The sequence below is a fragment of the Anolis sagrei genome, chromosome 5, assembly GCF_037176765.1.
Source record: "Anolis sagrei isolate rAnoSag1 chromosome 5, rAnoSag1.mat, whole genome shotgun sequence".
Classification (NCBI taxonomy): domain Eukaryota; kingdom Metazoa; phylum Chordata; class Lepidosauria; order Squamata; family Dactyloidae; genus Anolis; species Anolis sagrei.
In genome coordinates, this window is record NC_090025.1 from 66631866 (window position 1) to 66650877 (window position 19012).

General features: G+C 40.8%; 1 protein-coding gene across 1 annotated transcript; it reads left to right on the forward strand.

The window, feature by feature from the left end:
- The first annotated feature begins 5435 nt into the window (after nt 1–5435).
- SLC25A4 (solute carrier family 25 member 4) lies at nt 5436–17525 on the forward strand. The gene is made up of 4 exons (XM_060778637.2): nt 5436–5778; nt 9650–10136; nt 14169–14309; nt 17034–17525. Exons 1-4 carry the CDS (start codon nt 5668–5670, stop codon nt 17189–17191), a joined length of 897 nt encoding a protein of 298 aa, XP_060634620.2. The 5' UTR covers nt 5436–5667; the 3' UTR covers nt 17192–17525.
- The last annotated feature ends 1487 nt before the right edge of the window (nt 17526–19012 follow it).

The window sequence follows — 19012 nt, forward strand, 5'->3', positions numbered from 1 at the left end:
ACAGTATACTATATACAATATACATTGTTCTGTAGGATTTACTCCCTACAGTGTACACAAGACCATAGCTTTAGCCTTTTATATGGAAATACCAGTTCAGCAAAGAAGACAGGCAAGGATGTGTGTGTATTTTAGTGCACTCACAAGACTGATGATGTCAGTTCGCAAGCATGTCACACTCTCTACAAGTACCTCCTGTGCTCCCGTTTCATATTTTGGATTACGAACTTTCCGTTTCCTAATCATGTGCTCCTGGAGCCCTCCTCCAGGCTCCTGCCCCCTCCCCCCAGTGACATTGGTGTCCCAATCACATGTAAAGGCTGTCCTTGCAAGTGACAACCACAAAGAGAATCGATTCTTCCTACTGATATCCAGAGATGGAGAAGAATTGTTGACAACTGAAAAGCCTTCTCCATTGAATTTTAAAGAAACTGCACAGCATTTACAATTTAATACCGGTACCTTAAAGAAGAAAACATTCCACTCTTAGAGTAGATCTCCACTGTAGCATTAATGCAGTTTAACATCACTTTGACTGACATGGCTCAATGCTATGGAATCGTAGGAGTTGTAGTTTTACAATGTCTCTTGATCCGGTGACTCACCAAACTGTAAATCTCAGGATTCTACTGCATTGAGCCATGACAAAATGCATTAATTCTGCAATGTAGATGTATCCTCCTTATCATTCAGATTCCCAATTATCATTTACTGGCAGAATATAAACTTTTCATAGCTCTGTAGATCACTGTTTCTCAACCTTCCTAATGCCACGATCCCTCATGTTGTGGTGATCCCAAACTACAAAATTATTTTCTTTGTTACTTCATAACTGTATTTTCACTTCTGTTGTGAATCGTAATGTAAATATCTTGTATACAGGATGTATTTTCATTCACTGGACAAAATTTGGCACAACTATCCAATAGGCCCACATTTGAATACTGGTGGGGTTGGGGGCAATTGATTTTGTCATTTGGGAGTTGTAGTTGCTGGGATTTATAGTTCACCTATAATCAAAGAGCATTATGAACTCCACCAAGGGTGGAATTGAACTAAACTTGGCACACAGACACTGACCCCCCCCCCCCCCCCCCCATGAACAACAGAAAATACTGGAAGGGTTTGTTGGGCATTGACCTTGAGTTTAGGAGTTGGAGTTCACCTACATCCAGAGAGCACTGTGGACTCAAATAATAATGGATCTGAACCAAACTTGGCACAAATACTCAATATGGCCAAATATGAGCACTGATGGAGTTTGGGGAAAATAGATCTTGATATTTGGGAGATGTAGTTGCTGGGATTTCTAGTTCATCTGCAGCCAAAGAGCATTCTGAACCCCACCAATAGTACAATTGGGGCAAACTTCCCACATAAAACCCCCATGGCCAACAGAAAATACTGTATTTTCTGATGGTCTTTCTGCCCCATCCTCTGACACCCCCTCATGACCCCCTCCCAGTGGTCCCGACCCCCAGGTTGAGAAATGCTGGTGTAGATCCAGTCTTTAGGATTGTCAATAGGAAGGCTGGCAGAGATGTGTTCAAAGGGTATGCAATACTGAGATAGATTGGTTATGATTCTACGATAAGACGGAGCGGATTATTTAGTGTAATTATATTATTGTGTATTCGTGATTATTGCTTTATTGTAAATTGTTTTTATATGTTGTACACCGCCGTGAGTCGCCCTAGGGCTGAGAACGGCGGTCAACAAATGCAGCAAATAAAATAAATAAATAGATGGGTTCAACATGTAGAGTATTTGCAAATCCAGGACTTCTTGTCCCTTGAACTTAAAAAGTGTTCCAAGATCAAGGTACCCCTATGAGGGATCTTTTTATCCCTCAGCGAGAAGTGAGAATGTTACTTGCATCATTTTTTAACCTGCAATGGCATAAAACACCTGCCAAAATTATTTTCCTCATAAAACTTCTAAAGGTAGCGTAGAGATCTTGCTACCTTGTCAACATCATTGCACCATTCATATATTAGGAATTTTATTGACTTCCCTCACAGGTTTCAGACTGCAGAAGATGGATTCTTACTTTTCTTGGCAAGCTCTTATGCCAAGATGCAGATACTCTGCCCAGTTTTCAAGATCTGCAGGGAGGGCTTTCTTTCTGCCCCACCACCATCACAGCAATATTTGGTAAGGCTAGGGGAGAGAGCCTTCTTAGACCCTTCCTACACTTCCATATAATCCAGATTATCAAAGCAAATTATCCACATTATCTGCTTTGAACTGGATTACATGACTTTATACTACTATATAATCTAGTTCAAAGCAGGCAATCTGGATGCTATATGGCAGTGTGGATGGGGCCTTAGTGTCAGTTTCCAAGCTGTGGAATTTCCTTCCATGGAGGGTTTGTAGGTACCCTTTCTACTCTTTTTCTTCCAGTAGGCAAATACATTTTTTAATTTGTTACGAGTTTGGGGACCCAGCGATGTTTGGGTGATTTGAAAAGGGCATTTGTCGATTGAGTTTAGTGCTCTCTGGGTAAGGGTGAACTACAACTCCCAGATCCAAGGCCAATCATTCCTAACACTGCCTGTATGCACAGTTAGCTATGTTGGGTCTGTATGCCAAGTTTCATCCAGATCAGTCATCGGGTGGGTTCAGTGCTCTCTGGATAAGGAAGAACTACATCTCCCAGATACAAGGTCAATCTCCCCCAAATCCCGCCGATATGCACAGTTGGCCATGTTGGGTCTATGTGCCAAGTTTGGTCCAGGTCTGTCATTTGTGGGGGTTGCAGTGGCCCATGAAAGTGGAAGTCAAAACATTGCTGCATACACACCACATACATACAAACACTAACTTTTCTCCCCAATCCTCTCTAGTATGTTCAGTTGCTGATCAATTCCACTCTGCTTGTTGTGCATCATAGGAAAGGGTTAAGGGAGAGGCAGTGGGTGGGGTCATGCCTATTCCACACCAATGGAGAAAGTCAGGAACACTGGGGTGTCTGTGTTGGAGCTAAAACAGAAAATCTAGGATAAAATTGTCCCCATATCAAAATTTTGACTAGGGTGGTGAGCAGTATGATGTTTGTGGAGGACATTGGCAGGGCTCTTGTGCATGTTCATGGTGCTCACTACAACCTGCAATATTGGAGGGAGGGCTATTGGTGACTCCTGTATAGTGGGAGCTATAGCTGTTTGTGGAGGCAGGAGCTTGTTGTGTAAGGGGGCACCCCACCCACATCACACATGCACATTTTCACTTTTCTTATGTGCATAGATAGGAAAAAGGAGAAACAGAGAAACAAAATCCAAAATAACAATTATGTTTCAACTCATTTGCAGGATCTGTATGTCAGTTCAAACATATTATTGCTATGTGCTTCCTCCAGTTGTGAACCGTAAGAATGTGTTAATCCAAAAAGCTCATTTTGTTAAATAGTTGCTGTTAGTTATTGAGTTGATATTGTAACAAGTTCCCTGGCTAGGTGCCTTCTAGTGTGATGTGGAGATGTGTGTGTGTGTGAACATAAATGGAAAATAATGTATGTTTGGCTTAGGATTATTGTGTGCCTTCAAATAATTTCTAATTTATGGTGACCCCATTGCTGGGTTTTCTTGGCAAGATTTGTCCAGAGGAGGATTGCCATTGCTGAGAAAATGTGACTTGCTTAAGTGGATTTCTCTGGCTTAGCAGGGGTTCAATCCTAGTCTTCCAGAGTCCAACACTGAACCCACTATTCCCTCTGCCTTGGATGTGAGTGTGTATGTGCCTTCAAGTCACCTCTCCATTTATGTTGACCTCTCGAATGTTGTAGTGTTTCCTTAGGCAAGAAATCCTTGGAGGTAGTGTTGCAAGTTCCTTCCTCTGAAATACAACCTATAGCACTTGGCATTCATTGACAGTCTTCCATCCAAGTATTAACCAGGGTTGACACTGCATAACTTTCAAGATCAGACAGGATTTGGTGCCTTTAGGCTGAGGGGCCAGTTCATGGTCCTTCAGACTGCTGTGGGGCCAGGCTATAGTGTGAAATAAACATGAATGAATTCCTAGGCACACTGCATATCTCTCATTTGTAAAATTAAAAAAGCCAAAAAAGAACATTCCAATATTTATTTGGATTGAATGAACATAATGCCTCAACTTCGTTACTTGGGTTTGGTTCATCCTGGAAAGAAGTGACGAGCGGAGTGCTGCAGGGTTCCGTCCTGGGCCCTGTCCTGTTCAACATCTTTATTAATGAGTTAGATGAAGGCTTAGAAGGTATGATCATCAAGTTTGCAGACAGCACCAAATTGGGAGGAAGAGCCAATACTCCAGAAGACAGGAGCAGAATTCAAAACGATCTTAACAGATTAGAGAGATGGGCCAAAAAGAACAAAATGAAGTTCAACAGTGACAAATGCAAGATACTCCACTTAGGCAGAAAAAATGAAATCAAAGATACAGAATGGGGGACGCCTGGCTCGAGAGCAGTATGTGTGAAAAAGATCTTCTAGGTCCAGGGAAGTCATGTTACCCCTCTATTCTGCCTTGATTAGACCACACCTGGAATATTGTGTCCAATTCTGGGTACCACTATTGAAGAGAGAGATTGACAAGCTGGAATGTGTCCAGAGGAGGGCGACTAAAATGATCAAGGATCTGGAGAACAAGCCCTATGAGGAGCAGCTTAAAGAGCTGGGCATGTTTAGACTGAAGAAGAGAAGGCTGAGAGGAGATATGATAGCCATGTATAAATATGTGAGAGGAAGTCATAGGGAGGAGGGAGCAAGCTTGTTTTCTGCTTCCCTGGAAACTAGGAAGCGGAACAATGGCTTCAAACTACAAGAAAGGAGATTCCATCTGAACTTTAGGAAGAACTTCCTAACTGTGAGAGCCTTCAGAAGAACTTCCTAACTGTGAGAGCCGTTCAGCAGTGGAACTCTCTGCCCCTGATTGTGGTGGAGTTTCCTTCTTTGGAAGCTTTTAAACAGAGGCTGGATTGCCATCTGTCCCGGTGCTTTGAATGCAATTTTCCTGCTTCTTGACAGGGGGTTGGACTGGATAGCCCATGAGGTCTCTTCCAATAGGATCTATGATTCTCTGAGATTGTATGGGTTGAGCTGAGGTCCATTTCCAGGGCCATCCTGGGTCAATGATAAGGCTCAGCCCAGGCTGGATGGAGGATGGGCTTTAACTGTAAGAGCAACCCACTCCTCAACCCAGAAGAAGGAAGTCCTTCTCGTCTAGGCGAGGGCGCATCCATCAACAGCTTCTGCCTTGGGCTGGCCTCTTGCTTTGCCCCCAAGCGCTCGCTTCCCCAGCCCTCCCCTCCCAGGGCTATTAATAAACGCGGGAGCACATGCCGTGCCCCATTGCACCCTCCGAAAAGGAGGGAGGGAGGCAGGCAGGGCGGAGGAGATAACTTTCTTTTGCCCTTGCGCCTTGATGGGAAGCGCAGGGTCATAGCAGCGCTGCCCTGATGCCCTCCAAACGCATTGGTGGCCTGGGGGTCCTGGCCAATACGCATACAGAGCAGCCCCCCTCCCTTCTCGCGAGACCCAGGGCGCCGTGGGGAGTATAAATACCCGCGAAAAGGGACGCCCCGTCCATTTGGAGGTCGCTTTGGTTGAGGCCAGGGGTGTTGCTGGGTGGGGAAGCGCCTTGGTTTTGGGTTTTCCAAGCAACTAACCAAACGACCAACCCGACAGCATGGGTGACCAAGCGCTCAGCTTCCTGAAGGACTTTTTGGCCGGCGGGATCGCCGCTGCCATCTCCAAAACGGCCGTGGCGCCCATCGAGAGGGTGAAGCTGCTGCTCCAGGTAAGTCAGGGGGCGGGAAAGGGGTGGTTTCCCGGGAAAAAACGAGGCACGTGCCTGGCGCGCGCCTCCTTGCTAGAGAGACTGCAAGAGAAGGGCATAGGCTTCCCAGCTGAAGGGAGCAACAGGCATAGATAGTTATGCATTCTACATGTCTGGGTTTGGACAGGATAGTCTTGGTGATCTTCCAAATTAAATCTCGAGATGGTATTGGACAGACCCGTGTTTATTCAAAGTGGCCCCAAATGGACGTGGGGGAGACTTGAGATGATAAAACTGCTGTTCCATTTTTGGTCTTGTGTTGATGTACATGGAGAAGAGTAGTAACAAAGCTAACATCAGAAAGGTATCTGCAATGAATCAAGCAGTTCTGAGGCTGATGACTTGTCACACAGGCTTTCAGTCAAGTGAGAGAATTTCCCATTTATTCCTTCCATCAGTCTCATATTTATTTATTTATTTATTTATTTACGACATTTATATGCCGCCCTTCTCACCCCAAAGGGGACTCAGAGCGAATTACAAGAGATATATATATATATACACACACAATATATTATATTATTAGCATAGTACAATATCAGTATTATATATTACTATTTTGTAGTATACCATTATATTGTAATGTTATTAGTAATATAATAATAATAATAATAACTTTATTTATGCCCCGCCACCATCTCCCCAAGGGACTCGGAGCGGCTAACATGAGTCCAAGTCCAACAACACATAATATTACATGTAATATAAAATATATATTATAATATATTATTATTATATTACATTATATTATGAGTATAGCATATAATATATTATATTATTAGTATAGCACTCTTGCAATGATTCACCCTTTTTAACCTCCTTCTATGTGAATTGAATCCCCTTCAAAGTGAATCCCCAGGCTGCTTTTGGAAGGCAAAGGGTTTTGCTCCATGGTTTTAACTTGGGAGAGCCCTGACTTGAGACTTGGGGCAGGAATGCATAGAGTCAGGTGGGCACTAGCGTCAAGAGTCTAAATATGGAAACTCCATTTGGGCAGTTCTGGTTACACAAGATTTAGCACAGCACACACACACACCCGCTCTCTTTATAGCACAGGACTGGTATAAAGTAGACTCAGACCCCTTCCACATTGCTCCTATATCCCAGGATCTGATACCAGATTATCCTCTTATCCCAGATTATTTTGCAATGGGGACACATCTAATCCAGTTTAAATCAGATAATCAGGGATCAGATCCTGGGATAGAGGGCAATAGAGAAAGGTCCATAGGGCCCTTTCACACAGCTCTATATCCCAGGATATCAAGGCAGAAAATCCCATAATATCTGCTTTGAACTGGGTTATCTGAGTTCCACACTAAGATAATGTGGGATTTCCTGCCTTGATATTTTGGAATATAGGGCTGTGTGAAAGGGCCCTCAGATAATCCAGTTCAAAGCAGGAACTGTAGGTCTTCAGCCTTCCTTGCTGTTGGGGCTTCACCAAAACACCCCCCCCCCCCCATGGCATTTAATGTGGTGTCAAGTTGCCCTGCAGATGCACACTGAATTTTGAAGGAAACTCCTTTGCAGCCCCTGGCTATGTGTACCATTGCATATATTGTATTGTCAAAGGCTTTCATGGCAGGAATCACTGGGTTGTAGGTTTTTCGGGCTGTATAGCCATGTTCTAGAAGAATTCTCTTCTGACATTTCGCCTGCATCTATGGCAGGCATCCTCAGAGGAAGGGCCCATAGTCAAATTAATTAGGATTGGTGTTGTCATTGTGTGTCTTCAAGTTGTTTCAGATTTAGGGCCCTTCCACACAGCTCTATATCCCAGAATATCAAGGCAGAAAAACCCACATTATCTGAGGGTGGACTCATAACCCAGTTCAAAGCAGATATTGTGGGATTTTCTGCCTTTATATTCTGGGATATAGGGCTGTGTGGAAGGGTCCTTAGACCGACCCTAAGTCTAAAGTTTAGGGTGCAAACTGGGTCAATGACCTTGGAGGGCCACATTGGGCTTGTGGGCCTTAGTTTGAGGATCTCTGCTTTAGGGGTTTGGGCCCCATTTGTTGTTTGGTATTGATTTGTTTCTAATTTATGGCAATCTTAAAGCAAACCTGTCACAGGGTTTTCTGGGCAAGATTCGTTCAGAGCAGATTCGTTCTGAGACTGAGGTATCTTCTACACTCATATAAAAACATATTATCTGCTTTGGGCTGCATTATATGGCAGTGTAGACTCATAATCCAGTTCAAAGCAGATAATGTGGATGATCTGCTTTGATAATCTGGATTATATGGCAGTGTAGAAGGGGCCTATGAATGTGACTTGCCCAAGGTCACCCTAATGACTGTGATCTGAGTTGTGATCCTCTCTTCAAACTCCTTCATCAAGATGAAATGTATACATTGTCAATCAAATAATTAAAACTGATATTTGCATGCATATATATATATATATATATATATATATGGGTTGTTATTTAGATTTAAATATTGGCTTTCCTTTAATGTGTTTGAGGGCCCTTCCACACTGCCATATATCCCAGAATATCAAGGCAGAATATCCCACAATATCTGCTTTGAACTGGATTATCTGAGTCCACACTGCCATATATTCCAGGTCAAAGCCGAAAATGTGGGATTTTATTCAGCTGTGTGGAAGGACCCTGAGGTAGTTCAGGATGAAAGAGACAGATTACCCAGTAAGGACTAGAATTTGGATTTTAGACTTGGAATATTTAACTGGGCCAGTATACAGATGTGTTCTGCTACCAGTGTCTGTGGTGTAGTGAACAGAGGTCAACCAAAGGACTTTTCTTTGGAAGGTGACATAGATGGAAGAAAGATGGCATGACTTGATCATTTCCCTTTTTGCTGAAAATAGCATTGTTCCTTTTTATGTTGTAGATCCAAAATAACACTATGTAACATAATTTTTGTTCCTGGGTTATAAATGTCATTTCCTAATTGGTTCTATTATAAAAACAAGGAAAAGGTTTATTAAACAGCAAAAACATTGGTTTGCGGGACGTCCTCCAGCACATTTTGCTGTAGTTTTTCAATGAATATTTCATAGAATCTCAACCAATTCGATGTAGTTTGTGGCAGCCACAAAAAACAAAGTTTCTGGAGTCTAATAGTTACTTTCAAAGAAAGTATCACACAATTAAACAGGAAATGACACTTTCAAAACAGGAACTGATTTTTTTTTCAAATTTTGTTGCATAGTGTAATTGAAGGTTCAGGCTTGATAACGGAAATTGAATTACAGTGTCAATTGCAAACATTTTATATAATTGGGAGGTAATGATTATCTGGATGAGGGAAAAGAAACTGTCCAGTTCTGATCCTCAAGTTAACTACCATATATGTTATCGAAGGCTTTCATGACCAGAATCACTGGGTTGTTGTGAGTTTTCTGGGATGTATGGCCATGTTCCAGAAGCATTCTCTCCTGACGTTTTGCCCACATCTATGGCAGGCATCCTCAGAGGTTGTGAGGTCTGTTGGAAACTAGGCAAGTGGGATTTATATATCTGTGGAATGTCCAGGGTGGGAGAAAGAACTCTTGTCTGCTTGAGGATATGGAGATGTAACAGTTCCTTGTCTGTGTTTGCAAGTTCTTTGCGGATGGTGTGAATTCTCTCTTGCAAGAGGTTGCGTTCCAGGCAACTACCATAACTACCATAGTTGGGCATTCTGTGTAACTGCTGTGCGTTTGTCCTGTGTTAATCTCAAGTACATGGCCAGTTTTGGCAGTAAATGATGAGACTGCAGTTGCAATAGCAGAAATGGCTGCTCTTTTCCATTATTGGCATGGTTCATGTGATTCTTCTTTTCCATTCCCCATCCCGTTCTGCTCTTTTACCTTCAAACAGGTCCAGCACGCCAGCCAACAGATCACAGCCGCGAACCAATACAAAGGGATCATGGACTGTGTGGTAAGGATCCCCAAAGAGCAAGGCATCATTTCCTTCTGGAGAGGCAACCTGGCCAATGTCATCCGGTACTTCCCCACCCAGGCCCTCAACTTTGCTTTCAAGGACAAGTACAAGCAGATCTTCCTTGGGGGCGTGGATAAGCACAAGCAATTCTGGCGCTACTTTGCCGGCAACCTGGCCTCTGGGGGTGCTGCAGGAGCAACCTCGCTCTGCTTCGTTTACCCTCTGGATTTTGCCAGGACCAGGCTAGCGGCTGATGTGGGCAAAGGCGCGAGTGAGAGGCAGTTCACTGGGCTCGGCAACTGTATTGCCAAGATCTACAAATCTGATGGCCTCAAGGGTCTCTACTTGGGATTCAATGTGTCAGTCCAGGGCATCATTATCTACAGAGCAGCATATTTTGGCATCTATGACACAGCTAAGGGTAAGCAAGAGACATCTGGTGATTTTTATAGAGATATTTAAAAAAGCTCTAAACCAGTGCTTCTCAACCTTTCTAATGACGCGACCCCTTAATACAGTTCCTCATGTTGTGGTGACCCCCAGTCATAAAATTATTTTTGTTGCTTCTTCATAACAGCAATTTTGCTACTGTTCTGAATCGTAATGTTAATATCTGATATGCAGGATGTATTATCATTCACTGGACCAAATTTGGCACAAATACCTGATATGCCCAAATTTGAGTACTGGTGGGGTTGGGAGTGGGGGATTGATTTTGTCATTTGGGAGTTGTAGTTGCTGGGATTTATAGTTCACCTAAAATCAAAGAGCATTCTGAATTCCACCAGTGATGGAATTGAACCAAACTTGGTCCCAGAACTCCCATGACCAACAGAAAATACTGGAAGGGTATGCTGGACATTGACCTTGAGTTTTGGAGTTATAGTTCACCTGCATCCAGAGAGCACTATGGACTCAAACAATGATGGATCTGGACCAAACTTGGCACGAATACTCAACATGCCCAAATATGAGCACTGGTGGAGTTTGGGTAAAATAGACCTTGACATTTGGGAGTTGTAGTTGCTGGGATTTATAGTACACCTACAATCAAAGACCATTCTGAACCCTACCAACGATAGAATTGAGCCAAACTTCCCACACAGAATCCCCATGATCAACAGAAAATACCATGTTTTCTGATGGTCTTTGGTGACCCCTCTGACACCCCCTCGTGACCCCCCTAGGGGTCCCGACCCCTAGGTTGAGAAAGGTTGCTCTAAACGGTTCTGGCCCAGCTTACCTGTCCGAACATATCTCTCCTATGAACCATATGGGAGATTGAGATCACATAGAGAGGCCCTGCTCTCGATCCTGCCTCCTTTGCAGGCATGGTTGGTGGGAACGAGAGACAGGGCCTTTTCAGTGGTGGCTCCCCGGCTATGAAACTCCCTCCCCAGTGGTATTAGATCAGCCCCTTCCCTCCTGACTTTCAGAAAAAAGGTGAAAACATGGCTTTGTGACCAAGCCTTCGGCAACTAATACAGTGCAATAGATGACTTTGATTTATGTGTAACGATCATTGGAATGGCCCAACCTTGATTGTGCATAATGTGATTTTATAGCTGTAAGTGGTATTGTTTATGTTTTAATTGTTTTTAACCTCGTTTACATTTGTAACTAAATGTTATTTAATTGTTTAAGGCACTGAATTTTGCCTCTGCTTAAAGCTGCCTTGAGTCCCCTTCGGGGTTGAGAAGGGAAGGATATAAATATAGTAAATAAATATCAGAAGTGGCAGAATACTGTAAATATCTTACTTTATCAGATAGAGATATTAAATATATGCACATGGACCCCCAGAATGGTATTTTTCTGGCTTGAAAGCTTGATATCTATTCGTAATCGAGATTCAACCAGAGTTTTCTTCCCCTTTCTTTTAAATATCTTTTATTCTTCTCATCCATTCTTTTCGAAGGTTCATGAGAATTATGATTCATCATGTGAAGAGCTAGTGTGATATGGTCTTTGTAATATTCTTTGACTTCAAAGTCAAAAGGTTTAAAAGGAGATGTTGATGAGTAACCTATTTTTTTAGTTACCAATCCAATCAGGCAATTTGGAATTTTGATCTTGCCTGTTAGCTGAATACACTACTAGCCCACCTCTGTATTCTTTTCTTGCAGGCTTCCTATCATCATTCAAGCGGTGGTGACATTGTTGCTTGTACTTACCTCCCCTTCTTCAAGGCCGGCTAGGACCCCTTCTACACTGTCATATAAAGTCCAGATTATCTTCTTTGAACTGGATTATATGACAGTGTGGACTCATATAATCCAGTTCAAAGCAGATAATGTGTATTATCTGTTTTGATAATTTGGATTATATGGCAGCGTACAAGGGGCCTAGGACTGCCTTTTTTGTAGCACCACCATGGAAGTCTGGCTCCAGATCAGAAGGAAATCTCCAGTCGGCAGCAAAGATCGTGCTGTTTTGCTTGGTCTTTGCTTCTCAAAATTAGAGGTGGCCTTTCTAGCTATCTTTAACTATTTTTAAAACATATTGTGGTTTTAGAATTTTTTAAAAGAATAATTTTATTTTGTTTATTATCAAGTGTTTAATACTTTTCCTCATATTTTGTTGCACTCTAGCCTGGAATCACCTTTGCATCCCACAGCACACAAGAGTCCGATATTACTAACTAAACGGTTTATTGAAGAAAGCACATATAAAAAGGCCAAAGGTAATATAGAAAACAATGTCCAAAAAGCAATAGGAAAAAAGGCCTTCAAAAGGCAATAGTCCAAACAGCAAAATTCTGTTCAAAACAAGGTACATGAAAAAGACAGGAATCAAAACATAGGCATAAATCCATAACCAGGAATCAAAACATAGGCATAAATCTATAACCAGGAATACAAGAACTGCTTCCAAAATATGAATCCATGGATATGAGCACAAGACTTTCTCAAAGATCTTAGACATAAACATGAATGTGAAATGACAACAAGACCCAAGATGTATATGGTAACGCAGTGTTGCCTGATCTAACCCTTTCAGTAAACAACATCATAATTTAAGATCCACAAGCCATGAAGTCATGCCTTTGACATCTGCCCTGTTTCAAGGATTTCTCACTGGTATCTTTCACTGATTTCTCACAAATTCTCTGTGACCTTCATAATCTCACTCCCTTTTCCTGTAAATTGAGTCCCATACAGGTGTTTTCCTAAGGGAAAGATATTTCTCTTCTAGCTCTTTATCTTCCGTTGCCAAGGAATGACCAGGGGAAAGGTCCTCCTTATCTTCCCATGCCAAAGCATCTCCATCTCCTCCCTGCTCTAAAGCCATTTCTATCTGACCAGACACACAGTCATTCTCTCATAGAGAATCATGATCCAAAATCCCCTCATTTCCCAGACCGGAAAGCCCATCATCCCTCACAACCTCTGATTGAACCATCCCCTCGTCTTCATCCTCTGGCCGAACCACAACATATGTCTTCTTACTGGCCAAGAGGTCTTTTTAGAGAGCAAGCCGTTGTCCATGGGAAGCTAACAATTTCTCTTCTGGCCAAAGGATTCTTAAGTGTCCACTAAACAAAAGCCCCATTGAGTTCAGTGTATTTTACTTCTAATTACCATATATACTCGAATATAAGCCAACCCAAATATAAGCCAAGGCACCTAATTTTACCACAAAAAATGGGGAAAACAGATTGACTTTGAATATGAGCTGCGGGCTGGAAATGCAGCAGCTATTGATAAATTTTGAAATAAAAATAGGTACCAATACAATGATATTAATTGAGGCATCATTAGGTGAAATGTTTTTGAATATTTACATAAAACTGTAATTTAAGATAGGACTGTCCAACTCTGATTAAACCATTATTCTAACCTTCTTCAATGTAAATATGCTTGTGTATCCTTCCAATAATAATAGAGTAAAATAATAAATTTAATAATAATAATAAAGTAAAATAATGGAAATGTAATAACAGTAATTATAGAGTAAAATGATGGTGATGATGATAATAATAATGAATAATCTTGACTCAGGTATAAGCCAAGGGAGAGTTTTTTAGCCTAAAAAGGGGCTGAAAAACTAGGCTTATACTCGAGTATATACAGTAAGTAGGTATAGATGGTGGTTAATGACCTGTGGTCCAATTCAATTTTTCTTGCGAGCCTGATTCATATTACCATTAGTAAAACTTGATTAATTTTTCCCACTGTGAGCTTCTTGAAGGATGCATGCAGTATTAATTTAGTGGATTTCTAATTGCCTATCAGAGGCTTCCAGAAATCAGTTTGTTCCGCTTTACAAACACTGCAAAATTAATCTGCAGTTCTGCCATTGCGAAATTAAGTGCTTGTCTACTGTGCGGCCTGAATTAACAGGACCATGCTTGTTAATAAGCTAGAGATGGTTTGCTGGTGGTGATGATCTTTTCTTCCAACTCTCCTTCACTTATTCCCTCCATCTTTGGGCAATTTCTTCTCGATGACAGGTATGCTTCCTGATCCAAAGAATGTGCACATTATTGTAAGCTGGATGATAGCCCAGACTGTTACTGCCGTGGCAGGATTGGTCTCCTACCCCTTTGACACCGTCCGACGTAGGATGATGATGCAGTCTGGCAGGAAAGGAGGTAAGAAAGTAACCCTTCTTTTATATAGTCCACCCAGACCCAGAGAAAATAAGAAGAGTTAATTGCTTCCCTTCATTTGAACAGATTTATTTTGGCATACAGTACCATTCTGTGCAGGCAGTCCCCAAGTTATGAACAAGATAGGTTCTGTAGGTTTGTTCTGAAGTTGAATTTGTATGTAAGTCAGGGCAGTGTAACTCCAGTCAAGTGTGTGTGTGTGTGTGTGTGTGTGTATAGCTAGCTTTGGATAGCATAGGAAGGGTTAACACCCTTGTGTTTGCTTTGCTGCCTGTGTCCCTGTTCAGATTTCACCTCGCTTTCTGTCCCTGTGATAATTGGATTTTGAAAACATTGGCTTGTTGTGGAAACAAGGATTAGTGATAAAGCTTTAGTTGAGGCACCTTTTCCTCATGATAACTCTTTCAAGAGTGAAATTCCCTTCCGAGGGATAGTTTTCTCTCACTTCCTATTGTCTCACCCTGTTCTTAACTAAGAGTTGTTTGTAAGTTGGATGTTTGTAACTTGGGGACTGCCTGTACTTAGAAAAAGACTGAGAAAATTCAGTTGATACTTTTTTTAAAAAGTTAGGTTTACGATACTGTGAACTAAATTGATTTATTTCTTATTAAAGTATATTTACTGTACTTAGAAACACACTGATTAAATTCAATTGATACCTTTTTAAAAGTTAGGTTTACGATACTGTGAATTAAGTAGATTTACTTCTTATTACATACTACCCGTCTCCTGCCATGCATGTCTGTGGCCCTATACGTGTTTTGTGCGTGTATATGTGTGTGTATATATTTGTGTATATACATATATGTGTGTGTTTGTGTGTGTGTGTATATATATATATATATATAAGTGGTTTTGCGCATGCGCTGTAGAATCTTTTTGCTTTTTTTGCCTTTTAGGTCCTTTTTATTGTGTTTTTGAGTGTTTTTATGAGTGATGGTCACTTGTTGGCCTGATACATGTATTGTGTCCAAATTTGGTGTCAATTCGTCCAGTGGTTTTTGGGTTATGTTAATCCCACAAACTAACATTACATTTTTATTTATATAGATATGCCATGAATATTCTAATAGCAGTTTATGAGTTCTATTTGGGGAAAAGCAGGATATACAGGGTGTCCATAAAGTTTCTTTACAATGTTTAAGAAACTTTATAGACACCTTGAATCAAACAAGTAAGATACAACTTGAACAATTTTATTTTGCAGGTGCTATACGTAACATACTCAGTCTCTTTCTCTTATTATTTCACTTCTCTCTGAATGTAATCACAGAGAAGGTCAATGACTAGAGAATTTGAACAGTTTGTGTAGATCTGAAAACAGAAGAAGGATCCAGATATCAATGTAAAGGATTCAATTTTTGTTAATAGAAAATTACACTGTAAGCAGTTCTAGTGTAATTGCTTATTATGTACTACCCTTTTAATGAAAACTATATGGTGGTGCAATGGGTTAAACCTTTGTGCTGGCAGGACTGAAGACCCAACGGGTCGTAGGTTTGAATCCAGGGAGAGTGCGGATGAGTTCCCTCTGTCAGCTCCAGCTCCCCATGCAGGGACATAAGACAAGCCTCCCACAAGGATGGTAAAAAAACCCATCAAAACATCCGGGTGTTCCCTGGGTAACGTCCTTGCAGAAGGCCAATTCTCTCAAACCAGAAGCAACTTGCAGTTTCTGAAGTCGCTCCTGAGATGAAAAAAAAAAAAGAAAATTATGTAGTGAGGTTACATTAAACAATATTGTTTAGCTACACCAAAATTCAATTATGGGTGTGTAAATCTGGGCCATGGTGGCACAGCGGGTTAAACTGCTAAGCTGCAGAACTTGCTGATCAGAAGGTCGGGTCGGTCGTTCGAATCCACAGATGGGGTGAGCTCCCGTTAGCCCCAGCTTCTGCCAACCTAGCAGTTCTGAAACATGCAAATGTGAGTAGATCAGTAGGTACTGCTTTACAGTGCTCCATGCAGTCATGCCGGCCACATAACCTTGGAGGTGGCTATGGACAACGCCAGCTCTTCGGCTTAGAAATGGAGACGACCACCACCCCTCAGAGTCGGACACAACTAGACTTAATGTGGGGAAACCTTTATTTTTTTAAATCTGTTTTCACAATTGTTACAGTGGTGACATGATTGCCATGATAATTACTTGGCTCCTACTTACTTTACTAGGCATCAGCTGCTTGGGGAGAATGGGGTCAATTGGAAGTGATTGGAGCATGGGCGAATGATGAATGACATTTCCATCATGCTTCAGGAAAGGAGCAAAGAGATTACTTGGATAAGGATACTCAACTAAGTAGCTGATGTAGAATACTGCCCAACCTATTCCATTAAAAATAAAAAATTAAATAGTTCTTTGGAAGTAATTTAAATCAGTTTAAATTATTACCAAGGTTAAACAGGACAAAGGTTGAAAGCCATTAAAAATAGTTTCTCCTTCTGTTGGAGCAGTTAAAGACCAAAAAAGTAGCATTTCCGTTTTTTCTTCTGGAGGTCAGGAAAGTTGCTTTTGGGGCCAGTATCCTCTTAGTATACAATGCTAGTATTGTTGTTACATTTTGTCCCCTGGGGGAATGATACTACAATCCATTTCTCTAATGCTTAGCTTTTGAATAGGACATTTTGAGTTTCTTTGTCATTTTTCTTCTCTAAGTAAGACATCTGGATACAATATGCTTTACCTGCACATGTTGTCTTTCACAGCTGATATCATGTACAAGGGCACAATCGACTGCTGGAAGAAGATAGCAAAAGATGAAGGAGGCAAGGCATTCTTCAAAGGCGCCTGGTCCAACGTGTTGAGAGGCATGGGCGGTGCTTTTGTATTAGTATTATATGATGAGATCAAGAAATATGTCTAAGAGAACTCAGGTGTTCTCTTTTTGTAATCTACATGTGGTTTTAACAAGCAACTAAATATTTCCTAGGGAAACAGAGGTGGCGCTACAAGGGTCAGATCCAGTTGAGAGGTCAGGTTTGCTGTTTTGTAAGATAGGCCAACAGTTGTTCATTCGCTCACAACCAAAACACTTTTGTATGGAAGATTGGAGAGCCCTCTATGTATATATATAAAGATGTGACAAAGATCAGTAATATATTCTTATGTTTTAAGTGCATTTCTTGGAAGTGGCTTATTACACAATATTTAAACAAAATAAAATGTGAATTCAATAAATACTCTTGAGTAAAATCTCACACTTGTTTCTTTTGTGATAAATTGTGTGTGTGTTCAAACTGAGGTAGCTTCAAGACCCCATGGCATGTGGAATATGCGGATTTATATTTCATATTTAAGCTTTTCATAAATATTCCAACTCGTCTTTTACAATATGATACAAGAACTTGTTAAAAAGATGGATTGTCTCATATGTGCAAGCAAATTTGGAAGATCTCCATCCACAAATGTCTGATCATCATTTGTTTTCTGAGGCCTCTTCTACACTGGCAAAAAAAAAAAAAAGCAGATTATCAGCTTTGAACTGGGTTATTTGGTAGTGTAGACTCATAACCCAGTTCAAAGCCAATAATGTGGATTATCTGCTTTGATAATCTGGATTATATGCAAAGTAGAAGGGGCCTAATCTCCACCATCTGAGGTAGGTTCCTCACTCGGTCTCCTAATACAGCCAGTCCTTTACAGACAGGGAAATCACTTCTCATTTGTCAAAGCAGATGTTTCCTTTCATAATTTGGATTCAGATATTCCTCTTTTTCGGAGACATTGCTCCCACCGCCAATGATTATTATGAGGCATAACAAGACAAATTGATTGAAAGAAGAAGTAAAAAAGAGTTGATTGTTATTTTAATGGAGGAAATGGCTGATGATAAACATATCAATAGCCATTTCCCAACATATCAAGAGGTTGTTATACTCTAGAGTGGGAAGAATCCCTGATTGGAAACCAAGTCTAGAGCTTGCAAATATTGGCATGAATGTTAAACGGCTTCCTAAAATAAATAAATAAATAAAAATGTTTAAAATTAATTTGCCAAGTAAATTATAAATAATGATCTAATTAAATTAAATTAAAAACTACCAAAACTGATGCCACTTCAAATTAGCCTCTCATGTAAAGAACATGGCTACTTGATTCAAAATTTTAATGTTGTTGGCATTAACTATTAAGATGATGAATTTTACATTTATTGTTGAAAATGTTAATGAATCAGAATCAACAAATGATTCTGAGCAAGTTATTTTTAAGTTCTAGCTAGGAAAATGTGAGTCATACACGTAGCACTTTGCTTGCTGTCGTCAGTGCTGTTTGGATACAGACCACTGCAGGGAATTAAGCCTGTCTAGCTACTTCAGACAGGCATCTTCAAGAAATGCCTTGCCTACAACAGGAATGGGAGGTATCTCAAGATGTAGCCTTAGACATGGTGAAGAATGTTTTCTCACATTTTTATCTCATTCTTCACTGACTTCTTCAATAAGTCCTTAATTTTGATTGGGAGGGAGGGACTGTTTTCATTAGCTAGTTCTGCTACAAATTAATTGAAATCCCTCGTTTATTTATTTTTATATTTACTTCATTTCTACCCTGCCTTTCTCAACCCTGAAGGGAACTCAAGATGGCTTACAAATCAGGCAAAAATTCAATGCTGCACAGGTAAACAATAAAACATCTCATCAAAATATAAACAATCAAAATATATAATCAATTAAAACACCTATCA